The sequence below is a fragment of the Xenopus laevis genome, chromosome 3S (genome assembly GCF_017654675.1).
Source record: "Xenopus laevis strain J_2021 chromosome 3S, Xenopus_laevis_v10.1, whole genome shotgun sequence".
NCBI classification, from domain to species: domain Eukaryota; kingdom Metazoa; phylum Chordata; class Amphibia; order Anura; family Pipidae; genus Xenopus; species Xenopus laevis.
The window spans coordinates 115888680-115911860 of record NC_054376.1 but is presented as its reverse complement, the minus strand read 5'-3'; the positions used below and the strand labels follow the sequence as shown (position 1 = coordinate 115911860).

Below are 23181 nucleotides of genomic sequence, written 5' to 3'. Positions count from 1 at the left end.
GACGATTTTCATTTTAGCCGGGGGCAGATTGGGGAGATTAGTCGCCGTGAAGAAGAGGAGATTTGTCACCTGGCAACTAATCTCCCCGAATCTGCCCGTGAGGCCAGACCCTAATATTACACTGCAGGCTCATTACAATCACAAGCACAGTGGGCAATGAGCAATTTCACATTTTTTTCGCCATGTATTTTTACCTATAGTGCAGACTTTTCCCTCACATTTTCAGTATCATTGTAGTTTGTGTTCTGTGCTGTTGTGTAAGACGTGTGAAATAAATAGTGCCATTTCTATTTCGGCAATGCCACCATCCACTTGCCTCCAGTGCTTAAAGGACCAGTAACATAAAAAATTTTTTTTTGAAAAAATGTTTTCTTTGTAACGAAAAAATAACACCAAGATAGTTTTCACTTCTAATTTGCAAAGCTTTTATTCATTAATGACTTACCGATTCTCTGCTTGCACTCCTCTTCAAAAACGACGACGATCCACCGTGCGACGCTCGATTTCTCCTCCCTGGCAATCTCCTGTAGAAGGCAGGGAGGAGAAATCGAGCGCCCCACAATCGATCGTCTCCCTGTCGCCGTTTCTGAAGAGGAGCGCAAGCAGAGAATCGGTAAAGTCATTTATTAATAAAAACTTTGCGAATTAGATGTGAAAACTGTCTTGGTGTTATTTTTTCGTTAAAAAGAAACAATTTAAAAAAAAAAAAAAATATTTATGTTACTGGTCTTTTAACTTTCCTGCACCGGATGGAACAATGTCCAAGTGAATTAGGGGAGACTTATCTGAGACTTATTTAATCATCTCCCCATAAAGTCATGGCAACAATTCCTGGTTTCCTATTTCTTGTACATTTCCAGTGTCTGCAAAGGTCCCCTGTATGTATGGCTGACTTGAATCAGGAGCTGGAAACAACTTTATGGGCATTTCATTTGCCAAATTTCACAATAAAATGTAGTGTACCAAAAAATGGTGCATTGGGTCTGATTTGTGCACTTTGCACGCTGGCTTCCCTATCATCATAATTTACGTCCATGTCTCGTTCCAAAGCAAATTTGCAGCTGGACTTGAAAATGGCTGTTCCCTCACAATCCCTGTTCAACCTTGAACAGTTTGCTATCAAACCAAATTGTTGCCTGTTTTGTCTTCTCAGTGAAGTATTCCTGCTGCCAGTGATCATGCTTCACATCTTCAAGATGTCTGGCACAAAGTCCCTGCTCTCCAGTGAAATTTTCACCAAAAGAAACATGTTGACATACATTGTTGTCAGGTCACTTCTTTAAGGCTGAAATCTTTTCTGGCTCAGGTCTAACATTTTATAGACCCTTTTTATGTTTTCTCAAAATGTGCCCTGTGGCTGTCAAGCTGGATCTTCCCACTATTCTCAACAGTTGCTATGTTTCTCTTCTGGGGCCTTTGGTTGTTAACACATTGTGTTATCACATCCCCACCTAAGTCATTAGATGGGCAAAAAGAATTTTGAGGTTCAGGAAATTCCTTACTCCTTGTGAAAAGCTCCTGTACCTAACCCATTGGAAAGCAAGTGGCCCTGAGCCATTACATTGGGTTTATAATGAGAATTCTAAAAATGCTTTCTTGTAAATATTCAATAAACCTATTGAGAGACACCCTTTAGGTTTCATTAGGAAGGTTGCACTGTAAGGAGGTTACATCTGTTTGCTGTCTCCTGCTCTTTATTCAAAAGCCTGATCTTACTAGGTGGATCTTTTATTGTTTACTTCTCAAATCCCATTTCTAAATATTTATTAAACTGGCATGATGCCGGTTCCTGTTTGAAGCTATCTTTATTATAAGGAACATGATTTGGCAGCCATTTTTTTAATCTGCTCTCCATAATTTCCTGTTAGCGGCCAAATGTTGGTGGAAATGGTAGAGTCCCTGCTTAATATAGATAGAATTGATCAATGTAAAGTCTATTCCTTAGAGAGAGTATTATTAGAGAAGGAGTGATAGATGCTGCTGCTGATGACTGTGGCCGGAAGGATTATTTCAGGTCACATAGGCTTCAAACAATTAAAAACTCGAGGGCTCTCCAAATGCAACCATGTGTTCAAATTGCCAAAATGAATTTAAAAGCAGTTACTTCCAGCTTGGACCTGGAGGGTAGCGATGCCACTACACTCTGAAATCGCGTGCCGCAACTTGCGATCTGTTCAGAAATTAGCCCTTGTATTGGCTTATTGTGTACAAGTAGCAGGAAACATTGCTTAGTATTCGTCTGCATTTATGCCCAAATTCTGCATCAAAAACGCACATTGGGGTAAAAAATAATCATGTTGAGTTGCATCAGATAATTGTATGCACTGCATTAATAAATACGCCCTTTGATTTCAAATTTGGGCAAATTATGAATCAAGCCCTTATACTCAGTGGAGAGGCAGCAATTCATAATATTGTGTTGGTTTTAGGTGAATATGAACTGTTTTTTAAATCACCAAATCCTAGTGAATCTACTTAATTCAGAGACTTCACACTAGGATGCAATGGGTACAAAGAAGGAATCTTCTTGCCCTTTTGATTCCTTTTATTCCCCAGCTCAGAATGATACTGTTCACTCAATGTTGCTTTTGAAACAGACTTAAGTTTCATTCCTCACTTTAGATCAAAAAGATCTGTTGCGCGTAGCGCAGAGAAATTGTTTTGACCTCGCCCATTTTATGTCCACACCCCTAATTACCATGTCCATTTTAGAAACTTTGTCAGGTTATGGATTGTTTGAACACATTTCTATGAGTTTTTGGGCCATATTTTATAAGTTTTGCTATTGAAGGTGAGATTGCCTTTTAAGCTGTGAGTCATAAGAGACTTGTTTTTAGTGATGTGGGGGCCGACCCAAAACCCGCAGAACCTGCACGACATCTTCCGGTTGGGTTGGGTGGGGGCGGGTTAGGGTTGAGTGCGGGTAGAGAATTTTTGGACCCGACACTGCTAACTTGTTTATCTTAAATAGTTACTAATGTATCAAAATACAGGTGCTCAGATTTTGTCACCTCGCGATCTACTCTTGCCTCCTGACGCCATCATGAAATTTACATTACAAACTCATAGCAGGATGGCACAGAGACAATTCCATGTATAAATACCCACAATACCCCAATTCACTGAAATACATTGGTCTATGGGCGACTTTTACGAGCAACACATCAATTTTTCACATGTGACAATTTTTACGCCAACAATTTTCTATGAGCGACAAATTTCTATGTACAACAATTTTTACACGCGGCAATTTTTTTTTTTCGCACTGCAATTTTTTTCTGTGGTCTACCATGAACTTTAAAGTGATCGACTGGTAGACCATGTTCAACATCTTGAACCAGGGCCTAATCTTCCCGATCTGCCTTCCCCTGCCTTCCACCGGCTAAAATGTAAATCGCCTGGGGGCAGGCACACGGAGCGTTTTGTTTTCCGAAGTCGCCTGTAATTGCCTCACGAGGAAACTTCGGATGACTTCGGAAAACGAAACGCTCCGTGTGCCTGTCCCCAGGCAATTTATATTTCAGCCGGCGGAAGGCACGAGAAGGCAGATCGGGGAGATTAGACACTGCAAAGAAGAGGAGATTTTTAATCTCCCCGAATCTGCCCGTGTGGCCAGACCCTAGAACAATTTCATTTTTTGAGGTTACTGGTCCTTTAATAAATTACATTTTATGAAACCACCCAATATATATTCAGAAAACATTTTAACGGTTTATTGTAAATTGTAAATGTAATTGCAAAAGCTTTCTGTTCCTTACCATCCCTTGCCCTGGTGGCACTGACTGTTGAAATAACTTAGCAATAATATAGCAGAAGCCAATTGATTAACAGACTTTTCTTTGCTGGAGGAGAACTAAATTTGAACAAAAAGTACAGAAAGGAACCAACACATTCTAGTTTCAAGGGCAATTATTTTTACAAACATCCTTTAAACCATTGAAAATTAATGTTTGTCTAGATGTTAGAAATTGTAAAAAAAACAAGATGTACCAAACACTGCATAAATAATAATAAAATAAGTTACCAGTAATTTTGAATATGAATTTGCAATTCAGCTTTGTAAAGATTATTTTAAAACAAGGTTCTATTATAAGCTATTTTTCCTTAATTTTAAGAAGAAGCCACCTGATGATATTTACGGGTTTTTTTTGCTTCTTTTGCTTGTTTATTTTCATAGATACTGTGAAAAATATTTTCCTGCCATGAGAAATGTAGGTTTAAAAAACAAATAAAGATTATAGAACAGAGAAGGTTTGGTTATGTATATTGAAAAGTTGAGTAACATTACATACGCACATCGTTACACCTTTAAAAAGAAAAAAAGAAAGATTGCTTTACCAGGTTGGCCAGATTTAGCAGATGAATAATAATTATTTTAATTGAAATTAATTAGTTTGTGAAATGAATGTATTTTCCATCTTTTTTTTCTTTTAGACTCTCTTTTGAAGAAGTTAGAGGAGTACAGGCTTGTAACCCCGGTCAGTACCGACTCGAAGGGAAAATATGTTTCTCACGCTGTGGCAAAGAGAGAAACCAACCGTTTCAGAAGAGATGCTGCCGTTCTTGAAAAAACCTCAGCTGAAAGAATTTATTATAATGTCACTGTTTTCGGAAGGGAATTTCACTTGAGGTTAAGAGCTAATTCGAAATTGGTCGCACCAGGCGCAACAATTGAATGGGAGGACGGTGCCAATGTGTCTGCTATTGAACCACTAAACACAAATTGCCTTTATGTTGGCGATATAACTGACTTACCAAATGCCTCTGTTGCTATAAGTAACTGCGATGGACTGGTAAGTTGTTTTTTTCTTTGTTGAGTATTAGTAGATATGTGTCACCATGCAATATTAAACCACTTATTTCATTGAGATATGTGCTTCAAGCAACAGTTTTTTGATGGACTCATAGCTCTAATATATCATTAGCCTGTGTTTCCTTTGCCTAGATAAGGTTTTAGAGCTGTCCAAAAAGAGACTCCAGCACAAGTAAATGTAGAGGAACAGATGCTGAGATCAGTCCGTTCTTAATTTCGCAATAAACAAAAGGAACACCAAGAGCCCCAATAGTGTAATATGTATTGGTAAGGGATAATGAAATAAGAGTAGATAACATATACTCACAAACCAAGGTTACCAATAGGCAACCACTGTAAAGGCAGGTGGGGAGATTGTCCTGACCCCACTCAGGATTAAGAAGTCGCTCTCTGTAGATAGAAAAGGGGTATCAACCCTCCACCCAGGGTGAACTTAGTATTGTATAAAAAGAACAGAGGTGCCAAAAGAATAAAAGGATATAAACGAGTTTAATAACCAAAACTTGGTAATCAGAGGAGGCAGTAGTGGACTTACCTCCTCCAAGCAGACACAAAACGACTGTAATTAAGCAGTCAAAATTTCGTTAATAAATTTTGAAGTTCGTTAATAAATTTTGACTGCTTAGTTACAGTCGTTTTGTGTCTGCTTGGAGGAGGTAAGTCCACTACTGCCTCCTCTGATTTAATTTCGCAATAGTTTCCCTTTAAAGGAGAACTAAAGTTGGCCATAGATGCACCAATAATATTGTATGAAAAAATTTTTGTACAATATTCAGTGCGTGTATGGTGGCAGATGAGCCGACCGATATCAGCAAAAGACTTGGATATTGGTTGGCTTGTCGATCTGGCGACTTTGAAGGCACCCCAACATCGGCCATTGTTAGTGCTGAATCGTCGGATACAGGTAGAATTCTGACAATTCAGCTCTACGTGTGTGTTGAAATGAACGATCTTTCCTGGAAAGATTGTAATGTCTATGGCCATCTTTAAGCTTAACTAAAGGAGTAGACAAGAAATTTTCTGTACCAGCCCAAGGCAACCACAGCCCTTTAGCAGTAAAGATCTGTGTCTCCAAAGATGCCCCAGTAGCTCCCCATCTTCTTTTCTGCTGATTCACTGCACATGCTCTGTGCTGCTGTCACTTACTGAGCTTAGGGACCCACTCACAATATAGAGTACCTGTATAGACACTTTCCAAGATGGTGACCCCCTGTGACAAGTTTGAAGTCCTGGATCATTGCTGCTATTGACAAGCTGAAACTTTAGCCTCGTGCAATAAGTTCAGTATATAAAATATGGAATTTTAGCCATATTGATTTTTAGGGTTTATTTCTCCTTTAAAACAATGAAAAAACAAGTCTTGTATATTTGTTACAAATTTTGTCATCAGTCCCGCCACATGTGCAGTAAAGCGAAAAAGTCCGCTTTTTTGTTAAAGTCCAGCTTTTAACTGCACATGTGCACCTGTGAGAAGAAAGAAGGGTGGAAGAGGAAGTAAGGACATTATGCACTGCTAATTGTTGTTAACGAAGAAGCTTTTTATTCATCTCTACTTGTCCAAGAAACTTGTATTTATGAAGAGCACACCAGTCTGTAAGCATAAAGTTCAGTCCTGTCTATCAGTAGAGTAGTATACAATGGTACGTTTCAATGAAATGTAAAGCAGGTATGCTATGGCATTTTCAACCATTTACTTATATTTTCTACAAAGTACAAAGAGAGCTGACGCCCCTTCTCTCATCTACACTAACGACTCATCATGGATTGATGTCAGCAATATTTTATGTCCATGAGCTACAGTAATTGCTCCTGGACTCCTGGAAGAACATGTTTCTCTACAACCTTTTCATTCTACCGTGCCCTGGACAATCAAAAGAATAGCCTGTGCGATCTAAAAGTGAATCTTTTCAGTCTTGTTTTCCAAGGGTTTGCTTTGGAAATGCTGACAGAATTTTAGGTCCTCATGGAAAAACATAAGGCACTCATCTATATATTTGGCTGGTGTGTATACTTTTGTAATGTGCTTAGACAGGCTTTAAACTGGAGTAGAAGTTGGTAGTGGTCCCGGGAGCTGTGGCTTAAGGTATCAGTGGCCCTCATGCTACTAAACATTTGGCCTATTTCATGGCCATTCCCTATTTTTATGAGAACATATTGGCTAAATAGATGGAATAACAGATTATAGTATGTAAAGAAAAGAGATTAGGAGAATAGAGGTTGAGTGAGGAGAGGAAGAATAATAGTGCTTAGAGTGGGGCCCTGGTCTAAGATTAATTGGTGGGTCCCTAGTAGGGATGGGCGAATTTGACCAGTTTCGTTTCGCCAAAAATTCGGCGCCGGTGAAATGTCGCAGACGCCCATTAAAGTCTATAGGCGTCAAAAAAAATGTTGTCGCGCGGCAAAATCTTTTTGACGTTCGTCTTTTTTTTTTTGACGCTCGCCGCCATACAAGTCTATGGGCGAAACGAGTCGAAAAAATTCGCCCATCCCTAGTCAAAGGTTTTTGGGTGGGCCGCTGGTGTCCCAGTCTGACACTGGCTGCATGAAGAATTTGAAATGCACATATATGCCTTTCTAGTATAAACTACCAGTCTGCAAGGGTTTACTAAACTGAGCTTTTTTATAAGATGTCTTGCATTTTGCAGCATCTTTTTCTCCTATAAACCTTTACATCCAAAGCAAGTAAAAAGAATGCCAGGGGTCTTCTGTGCAGTTTGATGTCTAGTTTGCATAGTATTTCCAAAGTAGGTGCCATTTAGAGACCCTAAATCCTAGATCAATTCATGCGAAGTTGAATGATTGACAGTCTGTTCTCTCTCTAGTGGTATCAAGGTTGTGGGTGGTGTTGGGTCAGGAAGCAGGCTGTGATCAAGGCATGGGGGAGTTGTGGGGTGGAGGGGCTAGTGGTGTGGGCATCTCTGGGCTGAGGAGCAGGGAATCTGTCCCTGATCAGAATATCCCCTAATGCTAAGAAGACCCCAGAAAATCCATCTGTTTTTGAAAAGGACACAATGTGCCAAATGAGTAAATTTAAAAGTAAATGGCTTTTAACTCAACTAGAAACTTCGCTAAAATTATCATTTTCCAAAAGTGTCTACAAATGTTTCAAAACTTGCATCTTATAGCACCATATTTCCCACATACCCTATATATATATATATACTCCTACACTAACTATAGATTTTAGTTTCACAATAGCCTTGGATATTATGCTTGTCAAACAAATCGTATTTTTGTTGACTCCTGTGGTGGTCTAACCTTCATTGTGCACTTATAACAAGACAGTAATAGTAATGAAACATGACTTTTATGAAACAACACGTTTATTCAGTAGATCAATAGAATCAGTAGAATTTAATGAATCAGAAGATAGTGAGCATAGGACTGGCCAGGCCAAGGTTGACTTTGACGTAGTAGGCCAGCTTAAATACAGTATATTGCAATATATGGACAAATAATCCTTGTTTTGTTTAAACGGGAAGGGCATTTTTGGTAGCTTAATGCAGAAAATGTCTTAGGTGCAGATTTACTAAAGGGTGAAGTGACTAATGCTGACGGCGATTCGCCAGCGTTATGGCTTTCAGGGGCTTTGCTGATTTACTATGGGCGCAGGCGTCATTTTGCTAGCAAAGGAGATAGACGCTAGCGGTGATAAGCATTCTAACGCCAGGTGACTTTTCGATTGGACGTTACGCCGCAAATTCACTAAAATGCAGATTTTACTGAACGTTACCTCTTTCGCCAGACTTGCCTTCGCCAATTCAGACCTTCAGAACTCCCTGAATCTTTAGTTAATTACATCATATATTTTGAGGGGAAAAGCTTCTAAGTCCAAGAAACGCTGGCGAGTTTTTCTTTTTTACAGGGTGAAAAAGTGTTTAAATTTTTTTTTGGTGTAACTGGTTTCCCCCATACATTTTATAACATATGGGAACATTATTTTACACTGGGCTTTTGTGTAGGGCATTATAACAACTCAATTGACTTTATTAGGATTCCATTGGCATGTGTAAGTGTAATGTATTAGATGGAGCATGTAACATAAACACAACCATTTAACTTTAAATTTCCCACCATATGCAAACTAGCCTGAGTGCAAAACCTCTAGCGAAGTTGCAATAGGCAGAATTGAACGCTATCGTTTCTTCGATTTGATTCGCTCGCAGGACGTAACTTTGCATTTTAGTAAATTAGCGTTGTCTGAGCGAATTTTCGCCTGGTGAAGTGTGGCGATGGGTGCGAAGCCGTCCCTGGTGAATTTTTGCAGTTAGGTAAATTTACCCCTTAAAGGAGAAGGAAAGCTCCAAGACAGTTTATTGCCAACAGATTAGCTGCAATAGTGCAAGCTAGAATGCTATATTTATTCTGCAGAATGCTTTACCATACCTGAGTAAACAGCTCTAGACACTGTCTCTGTTTGTTTAGGATAGAAGCTGCCATATTAGCTTAGTGTAACATCACTTCCTGCCTGAGTCTCTCCCTGCTCACTTACAGCTCTGAACTCAGATTATAGCAGGGATGGGAGGAGGGAGGGAGAGAGGATCAAACTGAGCATGCTCAAGCCCTAGCCCTGGAGGTTTAAGCTGAAAACAGGAAGTCTGATACAGAAGCCCATGTGTACACAATAGAAGGAAAGAAATGCTGTGTTTCTTTTGACAGAGGACTCAGAGCAGCATTACTTTGAGGCTTTAGTGGTGTATTTATATAGACCTTTCTGATAAAGCTTACTTAGTTTTATCCTTTCCTTCTCCTTTAATGTCCTTAGCATATTGATTATAGTCAAGCCTCAATGCATCCCCACCTAGTGCTTTAAATGTTAGTGGTGAGCTCAAGTTTATTTTAATTATTAGTTAATAATTAATAAAACTTGTTTGAAAAAAACATCCGCTACGAGCTATGACAGTTCCCCTTTGACATTTGCTCGGTAAAAACAGAAAATCGTATTTTCTGTCTTTTTATTTGATTTTATTGCTTGTTATTCCAGAGATGCTTATGCATAGTGAATCAAGGATCTTATGAAACGTTATATTGCTTCACGGGCTGCTTTGACTTTTATATAATCTGAATCAGATTGATTTACATGTCCTGAAAAAATACCCCGCTGGAATAAGAGAATAGCCTGGTAATTGGAAACATGCACGATCAAATAGTTAAGGAGTTGAAAACACGCATAAATATATAGGAGAATATATTAATGTTGCCTTCACAGCTCCTGGTAAGAGTGTTATTCCCAAGCAATTGTGTGAACATTTATACGGAGGAATATTTGGAATGCTCACAAACACTATAAGGATTGAGCTGTTGTTTGATGACATAGAGCCAGCCTTTTGATGCATATACTTGTGTCTTTTGAAATGAAAGAAAACTGCAAAAGGAAAACCAGCTGATACCTCTAAGGGAATCAATATTAAAAGATCCTACAAGTTCCTTCCCAACCTGTTGTTACAAACAAAGCAGTGATGGTGGCCAGATGGTGGTGGCCATGTTCCATAAAAAACATAATTTCTGATTCTAATGACTGCACGTGTTTTACTTATCTGTGTTAAATTAGCAGTGCGTGACTTATTGTGAAGAGGAATTTTTTTTTTTGGTTTGAAAATTTTCCACGCTGTTCAGATTGAAGGGTGTATTTGTCAATGGATAAAGGGGCAATTCTCTTGATTTCAGATGTTTTATTCACCAGTAAAACAGCAGACATGAGAGCATCCACTGAGGTTAGAAGAAAGGAAGATTAAAGGGATACTATCATGGGGAAAAAAACATTTTTTCAAAATGAATCAGTTAATCTGCACTGAAATCCATTTCTCAAAAGAACAAACAGATTTTTTTATATTGAAAATCTGACATGGGGCTAGACATATTGTCAATTTCCCAGCTGCCCCAAGTCATGTGACTTGTGCTCTGATAAACTTCAATCACTCTTTACTGCTGTACTGCAAGTTGGAGTGATATCACCCCCTCCCTTTTCCCCCCAGCAGCCAAACAAAAGAACAATGGGAAGGTAACCAGATAGCAGCTCCCTAACACAAGATAACAGCTGCCTGGTAGATCTAAGAACAATACTCAATAGTAAAAACCCATGTCCCACTGAAACACATTCAGTTACATTGAGAAGGAAAAACAGCAGCCTGCCAGAAAGCATTTCTCTCCTAAAGTGCAGGTACAAGTCACATGACCAGGGGCAGCTGGGAAATTGACAAAATGTCTAGCGCCATGTCAGATTTCAAAATTGAATATAAAAAAATCTGTTTGCTCTTTTGAGAAATGGATTTCAGTGCAAAATTCTACTGGATTAGCACTATTAACTGATGCATTTTTTAAAAATTTTTTCCCATGACAGTATCCCTTTAATGCTAATGGGGTAGATCACCGTCAAAAAATGTATTTTTAATTGTACTATTTTCAAAATTCTACATAGAGGCCTAGGTATTAAAAGTAGAATTTTAGAGATTTTTGAAACCACGACTAAACTTGGTTTCTCTAAAACCACGATTGTCATGAAATTTGAATGTGCCAATGGAAGCCTGGGAGACCTCTGATGGGGACTGGGTGCTGCAGGTTGGCTCATGGAGTTCATGGCAAGGGTTAATGCGCCCGTGTGGTACTTGTGGATTGGCGAAAAGATGATGAAATTCCAATGTTTAAAAAGGGATTATGAACTCAGCCTGGCAATTATAGGCCAGTAAGTTTGACATCTGTGATGGACAAATTATTTGAAGGCTTGTTAAGGGATCACATTCAAAGTTTTGTCCTGGTGATTGGCATTATCAGCTGTAATCAGCATGGCTTTATAAAGGATAGGTCATGTCAGACAAATTTGCTTTTTCTCTTGAGGTAAGTAACTTGCTGGACAGATGGGGAGCAGTAGATCTATTTGGATTTTGCCAAAGCGTTTGATACAGTGACTTTCTGGTGCCACAAGTTTGATGTTGGACCCATATCCAAGCTTTCAGGAACCCCTGGTATAAAAAACTACAGCTCTGCTTTCAAAATATTGTTGGTGGTCACCATTTTCAGATTTTGTTCCCAGCATAAGACTGTTTGTACCTTTCCTTGTCCTTATCCATTGGTGTGTTCTTGGCCTTGCTAAGTCTGCAGATATGACATCCTTGTGGTGGTTGGTGTATTTTTCAAGCACCCATCAGCTCCTGACTTGGCCCATGGATTCATTAAAGAGATTCCTTTATTACATTTGATTCCTCCAGCCATTGCATTTGACCGAGGCGTTCATTTGAGAACTTTCTGTAAGCTACTTAGGTTTAAATTACATTTTTCTTTTGCATGAATTCAATACATATCACAATAGTGATTAAAGAAAACTTTACTCCAGGGCACTGGTTCCAAAACTGGCAAATTCTAGGATGGAGGGCTTAGGTAAATGATAGGGGGCATAACCTAAAGACCAATAAAGTTGACATTTGGGGTAAATTTCAGCCCAATTGTTTATTAAAGTGCAATGTGACATTTGTGTCAAACCTTATAAGACCCTGTAACTTCAAAATGCTTCCCAAACACATTCACTGTACCTGAGCCCTGAAAAACGGACCTTCCTGCTTAAAAATGACAATATATTTCTACCATGGTTGGCCCATTAAAATGACCACAAACTCTTAAGGTGGCCACAGACGCACAGATAATATCGCACAAAACAAATTTTCGTCCGATATTCGGTGCGTATATGGTGGAAAAAGAGCCGACCGATATTGGCAGAAGACTTGGATATCGGTCGGCTCATCGATTGGGCTGGACGGAAAATTTTGATCGGGTGCCTTTGAAGGGACCCAAACATCGCCCATTGTTAGTGCTGATTCATCAGATACAGGTAGAATTCTATTGTTTCTTCCCGTATATCTACCTGTATATCTGACGATTCAGCTCTACATGTGTGTATTGAAACTAACGATCTTTCTTGGAAACATCTTTTCCAAGAAAGATCGTAATTGTTACGTCTATGGCCACCTTTAGCCCTGCATGTGTAACCAAACTAGGCATAAACTAGAAGATAATACTTCTAAAGTTATTTACTTTTATGATTTTGGGGCACAATATCGAAGTCGAAGGATTTAGCGCAATTCGAACGATTCGAAGGATTTTAATCCATCGATCGAAGGATATACCTTCGATCAGAAAATTGTTAGGAAGCCTATGGGGACCTTCCCCAGTACTTAAAGAGACAGTACTTGACTATCGAATGATCGAATACTCGAACGATTTTTAGTTCGAATCGAAGTCGAAGGTTGTGGGTGAAGTAGCCAAAAAAAACATTTGAAATTCGAACTATTTTTCCTCTATTCCTTCACTCGAACAAAGTAAATGGGCCCCTTAATCTTAATTGAAATGTAGTATCAGTATATGATCAGCCAAACAACACGAATGTTGTCGATTTTCTCAACTACTGTATGAATTACTTCTACAATCTTTTTGCAGCTATTTTAACTATAAATCTGATACAAATTCCAGTTTACAAATAAACAAACAAAAAAACAGACGCAAGCAGTTTTCATGCTCATGGCAAAAGTCCAGTGAAAATACAGTGAAGGCAGTAGTATTTAGCAAAGTTGCTGATTACAGTTGTCAATTTTATGTGTGTGTGTGTGCTACTTCATATACAGGTATAGGATCTGTTATCTGGAAACCCTTTATCCAGAAAGCTCCAAATTATGGAAATGCTGTCTCCAGTAGACTCCATTTTATCCAAATAATCCAAACGTTTAAAAATGATTTCCTTTTTCTCTGTACAGGTATGGGATCTGTTATCCAAAATGCTCGGGACCTGGGGTTTTCCGGATAACGGATCTTTCTGTATTTTGGGTCTTCGTGCCTTAAGTCTACTATAAATCATTTAAACATTAAACAAACCCAATAGGCTGGTTTTGTTTCCAATAAGGATTAATTATATCTTAGTTTGGCTCAAGTACAAGCTACTGTTTTATTATAACAGAGAAAAAGTATATCATTTTTAAAAACTTGGATTATTTGGATAAAATGGAGTCTATGGGAGACAGCCATTCCGTAATTCGGAGCTTTCTGGATATCGGGTTTCCGGATAAGGGATCCTATACCTGTAATAATAAAACATTACCTTGTACTTGATCCCAACTAAGATATAATTAATCGTTATTGGAAGCAAAACCAGCCTATTGGGTTTATTTAATGTTTACATGATTTTTTAGGTATGAAGATCCAAATTACAGAAAGATCCATTATCCAGAAAACCCCAGATTCTGGACAACAGGTCCCATAACTGTACTGTAAATGAGATACCACCACTGATCACATGTACTTTTTAAAGGGGATATAAACTTAACAACTTAAACAACTTTGCAATTTACATTTCAACAACAATTTTAAAGTTGTTTGAAATTAGTATCTGTCCTTTTCTGTTTTTTTTTTTTTGCCATGGTTCTGAAGTGAAGAAGCATGGAAGGCTGACTTGTGCTACATTCATCAACAGAGAGAACCTGCAGTGTTGACAGGGACCAAAACCTATTGCAAGTAATGTTATGTTAATTAAAAAAAAAATACTAACGAATGGGTATTGCAAAGTTGCTTAAAATACATTTAGGGGCCCATTTATGAAAAGTCATGTGAATTTGTTTTACTCTAATAAATTCAAATATACAGTATTTGAAATTTGAATGGGAGGTTATTTAAGAAAAAAAATTTAGAACGCCTAAAAATGGTACGAATATTACCAACTAGAAAACTCGTATTGAATTCAAATCAAATTTGACTAAACTCGAATCAAGTTTTTTCTCAGAAAAAAACTCGAATGTCAGGGAGGCTATTAACATCTTCAAATGGGTCACTGGACCTCTGCCATTAACTGCTGCATGAACTCGGCAGGTTTTAGGTGGCGATAGTTAATTTCCAATTGTTCCCAGGGTCAAGGTTTGAGAAATCTCAAATTTTGAATTTGAATTCGAATCGTGCTTGGATTATTCCCAATTCGAATTTGTGAGTTTTGACCAAAAATACAAATCAAAAATTCTAATTCGATTTTACTATTCGACCCTTAATAAATCTGCCTCTTGATTTAGCAAAATATTGACTTTGGATTTATGTCCCCTTAAAGTGCTTTATACTGTTCTGCATTATGGGGCTTGTGATTTGAGCACAATATTAGAATTCCATGTATACCACCAATCTTAAAGGGGTTGTTCAACTTTAAATTAACGTTTTGGGGCAGATTTATCAAGGGTCGGATTTCGAAGTGTAAAATACTTCGAAATTCGACTATCAAATTGAATCCTACAAAATTCGAATTCGTAGGATTTTTAGCATCGTACGATTGTTTCCGATCGTAGTACGATCGTTTTCCGAATCATACTTTGAATTGTACGATTCAAACGATTTTATTGTACGATCGTACGATTTTCCTTCGAATGCCAAAAACTTAGAAAAAACCTCTAGAAGGTCCCCATAGGCTAACATAGCACTTCGGCAGGTTTAATTTAGCGAAGTATTGAAGTGGAAGTTTTTTTTAAAGAGCCAGTACTTCGATTATAGAATGTCGAATGATTTTTACTTCGAATCGTTCGAATCGAAGTCGGATATGGCCTATTCGATGGTCGAAGTACCCAAAAAATGACTACGAAATTCGAAGTTTTTTAACTTCGAAAATTCACTCGAACCTTAGTAAATCTGCCCCTTAATGTGATCTAGCGAGATATATTCAAAGACATTTTGCAATTGGTTTTCATTTTTTATTATCTGTAGTTTTTGAGCTATTTAGCTTTTTATTCAACAGCTCTCCGGTTTGAAATTTCAGCAATCTGGTTGCTAGGGTTCAAATTACCTTAGCAACCATGCATTGATTTGAATAAGAGACTGGATTATGAAAAGGAGAGGACTCGAAGAGGAAAATTAGTAATAAAAGTTGCAATAACAATACATTTGTACCCTTACAAAGTATTTTTTTTTTTTTGATGGTGTCAGTGGGGCTCATTTATATACTTTGCGTATGGCAGATTGGTTCGCACAGTGAATATATTTGCCCTGCACATGGTTTCATTTATAATGCTGAATAAGAGTGTGCAAACAGAATTGCGAATTTTTCTTACACTTTGAACGTCTATAAGAACTTTTTACACATGGCAAAGATCGCAAATTGTGAATATTATGTGCACACTGTGCGTTTGAATTACGCCACAACTTTGGCGGCGGAGAAAATATTTGCAAAACAGTTTTGGAATTTAAGTTATTGTCAACTCTATTTTCGTGCACGGCAACAACCTCGCACAGTGTGCTCACTCACGTAAAACCTGTCTCATTTGCGAGCCACTTGCGAAAGTGTATTCTCAATGCGAATTCGCAAAAAACTGAAAGACGGGCACAGCGGTGCAATATTTTAGCATTCAGGAAAAAACATGGGCAGTCCAACCATTTGCAAATAAATATGCGCTGCGGGAACTTTATAAATGACTCTATTTAAAAGCTGGGAAGAGCAGAAGAAGAAAAAATGAAGGCCAATTGAAAAGTTGCTTAAAATGAGCCATTCTATAAAATACTAAACGTTAAATTAAAGGTGAACCATCCCTTTGATATCTGTCTAGAGCTCAGTGTGTTGGCCATGTGGCTCTTACTGCTTTTTTTCCCTAAGCCTTAGAATAGTGTGGACTGGTAAAATCCAGTAACAAAGATGCTTAATCAATATAAATTAATAAAATAATACAATACAAATATATACCCATTGCATCTGAAACTCTCCCCCCAGCCATTTTTAAAAGAACCCTACAGAGTCTTAGACGACAGAATTTCACTTGACTAGGAAGCTCTCATGGAGGGACTTAAATTTGTATATGTAATTGCATAATAATTGCAAATGTGGTATTTGTAATAAAACCTGCCTTGTCCATATTTTATGTACAGCCTTGTATGTTGCTGAGAAGATGTGAGCAGTTGGAATAATAAGAATCTAGGTTGTTAAAACAAAGGTCTCCCTAGAGATGCGGGCAGTCATGAAGTTTCCATGGTAATGTCAGACACAAAAGATTAAGACAACAATGCAGAACTGTACCATCCTATAAAAAAATCCATACCTGTTTATTCATTTAAAATTATTGTTTTAGCAAAACAGCCATCCATCTCACACACACACACACATATATCTTTAATACATTATTACAGAAACATACTCTTTTGAATTGTATAAATGTATAATAATATATATATCATTTTCCCACTGAACCTTCTGAGGGATGATTAGGGAGTGTGGAAAATAGCACTGTATCGGAATTTTCCAGAGCTATTCCAAAGATTCTTCTTGTGTCGCAAACTGTGTCGAGGTCTAGTATTGTCCCAACAGCGCTCGAGTCCTGTCGTTTAGGATTTTGTTTCATTATTTCAAAAACAATGTTGCGCAGAATGTCCTTATTGGTTGTGACAATGCTGAGCTGCATTTTTGGCATTATGGGTAGAGCAGGGTCTCCATCAGAAATAAATAGGATGTAAATAATCTATAATTGACCATGTCCCTGATCTACCGCTCTATAGCTGGCCATGGACGTAACAATTACGATCTTTGTTGGAAAAGATCTTTCCAAGAAAGATCGTTCGTTACAATACACACGTGTTGAGTCGTATCGTCAGATATACAGGTAGATATACATATAAAAACAATACAATTCTACCTGTATCTGACGATTCAGCACTAACAATGGCTGATGTTCGGGTGCCTACAAAAGCGCCCTGTCAAAATTTTCCGTCCAGCCCCATCGACGAGCCGACCGATATCCAAGTCTTCTGCCGATATCGGTTGGCTTGTTTCCTACCATGCACGCAACGAATATCGTACAAAAATTTGATTCGTACAATATTATCTGTGCATCTGAGCCTTAAAGCTGCCCATACATGAAGAGGATCTTTCCCCAATATGCCGACCAATGGCAGGGCTATATCGGGGTAATCGGAACGATCGGATTACAATGAGGAGCAATCGGCTCTGACGGGTCTGTCGGTGGAAAAATTAAACCTTCCCGATTGATATTGTGGCCAGATATCAATCGGGAAGACCCGTCAGAAGCTCCCATACACGAGCAGTTAAATTGCCGAATTGGTCTAAAGGATTGGTAGCTTTATCTGCCCGTGTATGGCCACCTTTAGTCCCATTATGCTCAAACCCTAAAGCTCCCCATAGACGCGACGATTCTTCTTGCCGAACGACCGATTTTAGGGAAGCCCGACCAATCCTTCAAAATTATCGTGCGGTTAGTGGGATTCGAACGATCGTACATCTTACGATTTTTCGGCCGACATCTGTCGGGAAATTGATCGGCCAGGTCAAAAAAATCTTTGTCGGCCCCAGTGCAATCTATCTATGTTTGCAGGGCCAAGCAGGCAGCTCCCCTTTGTTTTCCTGGTAAATTGGTCTTTTTAGTTGATGGTAAATTCGTACAATCGTACGATCGTTCTGAGAAGATCGTGGTCTCACGATCAGGATCTGATCTTTTAAAAATCTCAACATCTATGGCCAGTTTAACAATTCTACTGTAAATCTGGCCATAAATGAAGAGATCTGCTCGTCTGGCGACATCGCCAAACTAGCAGATCTTTCACCGAACGGCAGGGCTATATCGGGGTAACCCGAACATTCGGCCCTAGAATTACAATTGGTCTAAAGGACTGATATCGGCAGCTTTATCTGCCTATGTATGGCCACCTTAAGCCAGCCATATCCCTCCATATTTCCTCATAGGAACCTCTATCAAGGAAGAATAAAGGTTCCTGTGAGGGACCAAAATGTTGGACAAATAAACCTTTTTTCTTTACCCTTATTTGCCTTTTTCAAACAAATCCTGTGCTATCACTTTATTTTTTCTTTTAATTATCCATGCATGAGCACGCAGGTCTCGATTGTTTTCAGGGTGCACGGACCATATATATATATATATATATATAATATTACAGATTATATATATAATATTACAGATTATATAAAAATCTGCCACAGTATTTATGCATAAGAAAATAGGGTTACAGTAAAAATTGTTTTGTTTCATTTTAGGCTGGTATAATTCGCACCGATGAGGAAGAATTCTTTATTGAACCACTGGAAAAGGACAGGGACGGAGAAGAAGAAGGGAGAGTTCATATTGTTTATCGAAGATCAGCTATATTAAAGTCGTTTCAAGGCAATAAGATTGACATTCAACGAAATGGTAAGTCATTGAGAAATGACGCTTTAAATAGACAGCAACTTCTATAGATTCACCTTGTTCAGAACCTTCATTAGCTTTGGAAATCCAGAGTTATGAGAATGAACTGATAAATGGCAAATTATAATTTATAAGGGCTCCACATTGTATCAAAACAGCAGGGAATTTGTTGTATATTTGTGCCACATTGTCAATACAAAGTGAGACAAATAGTTTTAGACCCACAATTGTCTTCCATAAATATACTTTGGATCAAACTAATCATTGATTTCCCCTTTTTTACCAGTAGGTAACGTTTAGGGGTAGATTCCCTAATGGGCAAATTTTCGCCAGCGTCAGCTTCACACCCCTTGCACAACTTCGCCAGGCGCAAATGTGCTACAAATACGCTAATTCTATAAAATGCGAAGTTTTGTCCTGGTCGTTGAACGCTGGCGACTTTTTGCGCTATCGTTACTTCGGCTGTGTGAGCATTACATAGCGAAGCCCTAGCGTTCATTTGTGCCTAGCGCAAATTCACTAGTGATCTTACGCTTAGGTCAATTTGCATAGGGTGGGAAATTTAAAGTTGTATGGACGTCTTTATTATAAATGTTGGTGCAAATGGTTTAAATTACCAGTTTTTATAACACATGTCCAGGGAACCTTAATAAAGACAATAGAGTTTATATAATGCCCTACACATGAGCCCACTGTAAAATACATGTTCCATATGTTATGAGATGTATGGAGAATAGCAGTTACCCAAAAAAAGTGCAAGTTAGGACTTGGTCTAAAGGACCAATATTGCCGGCCGGCAATCCTGCTTAAAAAAAGAAAAAGTCGCCAGCATTTTCTGAACTTCAATGCATTTTCGGCAGACAGGAGGAATGGTATTAATGGTAGAGAGAGTGAAGATCTCTCCAGTGTTGGACTGACCCGCAGGAAAACTCCCGGTGGGCCCAGGTGTCAGTGGACCCTCCTGCTGCTAAATATTTGGCCTATTTCATGGCCATTCCATATTTCTATGAGAACAAAGAGGCTAAATAGATGGAATAATAGATTATAGTATGTAAAGAAAAGAGACTAGGAGAATAGAGGTGAGGAGAGGAAGAATAATAATAGTACTAAATGTGTGCCCCTGGTCTAAGGTTTTTTGGTGGGCCCCTGGTGTCTCAGTCTGACACTGAGGGGCACATTTACTAATGGTCGAATATCGAGGGTTATTTAACCCTCGATATTCAACCATCGAAGTAAAATCCTTCGACTTTGAATATCGAAGACGAAGGATTTACTGCAAATACTTCGATCGAATGAAAAATCGATTTGAAGGATTTTAATGCATCCATCGAAGGATTTTCCTTCGATCTAAAAATCCTTAGAAAAGTAATGGGGAAGGTCCTCATGGGCTAACATTGTAGCTCGGTAGGTTTAAACTACCGAAGTAAGAAGTCAAAGTTTTTTTAAAGAGACAGTACTTTGACTATCGAATGGTTGAATGATTTTTAGTTCGTAGTCAAAGGTCGAAGTAGCCTATTCGATGGTTGAAGTGCCCAAAAAAAACCTTCAAAATTCTAAGTTTTTTTAATTTCGAATCCTTCACCTGAGCTTAGTAAATGTGCCCCTGAGTCTCTCTGAGCAGGGCACATAACAGGAAGGTTACCTGTAGGAACTCCCAAAGGGGCTGGGGGTGCTGCCTCACACTGCAAGAAGCAGAGTCTAGAATGATTGAGGAAAGCCAGAGGCAGGCCAGAGGCTGGTGAATTGTATCCCTGGATGGGAGAGTCAGCAGGGCATAGTGGGAAGCCCAGGATAGTGTGGAAGCCACCCTGTATGGTGAGAACCCCAGAATGGGGAAAAGTCTTGAATGTGTGTTGTTCTTTAGCATATGTAGCAGTCTCTGGTATCTTTAAAGGGATACTGTCATGGGAAAAAAAATTTTTTCAAAATGAATCAGTTAATTCTGCACTGAAATCCATTTCTCAAAAGAGCAAACAGATTTTTTTACATTCAGTTTTGAAATCTGACAAGATAACAGCTGCCTGGTAGATCTAAGAACAGCACTCAATAGTAAAAACCCATATCCCACTGAGACACATTCAGTTACATTGAGATAGAAAAACAGCAGTCTGCCAGAAAGCATTTCTCTCCTAAAGTGCAGGCACAAGTCACATGACCAGGGGCAGCTGGGAAATTGAAAAATGTCTAGCCCCATGTCAGATTTCAAAATTGAATATAAAAAAATCTCTTTGCTCTTTTGAGAAATGGATTTCAGTGCAGAATTCTGCTGGAGCAGCACTATTAACTGATGCGTTTTGAAAAAAACATGTTTTCCGATGACAGTATCCCTTTAAGAGCCAAATTTCCATGTTAAATTTGATTCTGCTAAGGCAGCAAGCGCATTAGCAGCAGTCCCTGAAACGCCGCTGGCTGTGCTTTAGGATAGTATTTTTAGGGGTTCATTGACAATTAATTATTGGTTGCTTATGATCTTAAAGTAGAAGGAAAGTCGTCTTGCACTTGGGGGTGCCAAATGTTAGGCACCCCAAGTGATTGTATTTACTTACCTGAAACCCTGGGCTGGTTCTCGTATCAACAGAAAACTTCACCGGCCCGGGGTTATACCAGTGAGCACCACGGAGCGATCCTCTTCCGTCTTCCTCTTTCTTCAGCCGGCTGTGCATGCGCAATCGAGCAAAAAGCCAAACTTTAACTAAAAAGTTGACTATTTTGTTCTACTGCACATACGTCTGCCCCAAGAAATTTTAAAGAAGAAGAAGCCGGAAGAGGATCGATACGTGGTGCTCACTGGTATATTGTCTGCTGATAGGAACACCGGCCCGGGGTTACAATCACTTGGGGGTGTCTAACATTTGGCTCCCCCAAATGCAAGACGACTTTCCTTCTCCTTTAAGATCTACAGTTAGTATAGCAATTGGTATATACATGTGATGGTGTAGATAGCTCTGTATAGAACTTAATGGACTGTTGTCTTTTTTTTAACCCAAATTAACCGTGTAACTAATGCATAATGTTTTATTATGAAATCATGTTTTAAAACTATTGTATCCTGCATTTAATTATATGATATTTAAATGCTTCTATAAATGACTTTACATCTGTTTCTTATTAGAGAGTGCTCTTTATATAACTTCATTTACTTGGAAATGGTTCTTTTAGCCGCTGACCCTCTGCTCTTGTTATTGACTTATTATTGACATAGCAGAAGTTTAGCTATGATAAGCAGAGATCTGGAGCCATTATTCTATAACTACTGATCTTTGACTTTTCTTTGTACCAGAACTAAATGTGCAGTTTTAATTGGTTGCTGTTACTACAGGGAATGTTTTGTGCTAATGAAATATTTCTTTTTATTGTCAATTTTATTGTGTTATTTATGGGCCTTCAAAGGTTTGGAATGGATATTTGTGGGTAGTGATGCTATGATTTTCATGTTTTTCCTCTGGTGGTTGTGCAGTAAGTGTCCAAGGGAAGAATAATATTTGTCTGTTTTACACCGAGAACTAGGGAGTTGTCAACTGTTCGATACTCCCACTCATGCAGTTTCTGACGCTGTTCTGGATGTTTAGTCTAAAAGTGGGAGTGGAAAATGGACACAATAAACTTTTTTTTTTTTGCTTTTTAATGTCTATTACCAGCCCTTTGTCCTGAAAGCCATAACAATTATGACCCTCGTTACCAAAGAATTTTGCCAGCACTTGTAGTAGCCTGATCCAAATTTATTGCTGATTGGTTGGCTCTAGGCAACTGCATATGTGCAATTTAGCTTATATACCAGTAAACCAGCACCTGTAAGTCTTTAACAGTTCACTATTATGAGATTGTGTTTGAGATATTCGCATACATTTCACATCCACTAAAAATGATTATGATTAAAATCATCCTGACTCAATATAAAATTCACCCCATTAAATGTAAAATCAGTTGGAGTCCGGGACAGCCAATGAATAATTTAAAATAATCCATTATTACTTAAATCTTAAGTGAATAGACATACTCGTATAGTAGACAGTGTCAGACTGGCCTGCCGGGATACCAGTGGGCCCAGATGTCAGTGGACCTCTTGCTTCTAATCATTTGCCCAATTTCATGGTTATTCCCTATTTCTTTATGGTAAAAAGAGGCTTAATAATGGAAGAATATAGTATAGTAAGTAGATATAAATGACTAGGAGAATAAAGAGGTTGACTTAGGAGAGGAGGAATAATAGTT

The 23181-nt window shown here is 38.5% G+C and overlaps 1 protein-coding gene across 1 annotated transcript in view; it reads left to right on the top strand.

Annotated features, from left to right (window-relative positions):
- Positions 1-23181, top strand: part of adamts2.S (ADAM metallopeptidase with thrombospondin type 1 motif 2 S homeolog) — a 150174-nt gene that overhangs the window by 4740 nt on the left and 122253 nt on the right. The window contains exons 2-3 of the mRNA XM_018256219.2: positions 4435-4793; positions 18819-18972. Coding sequence (XP_018111708.1) covers positions 4435-4793; positions 18819-18972 — 513 coding nt within the window. The remainder of the gene's footprint in view (positions 1-4434; positions 4794-18818; positions 18973-23181) is intronic.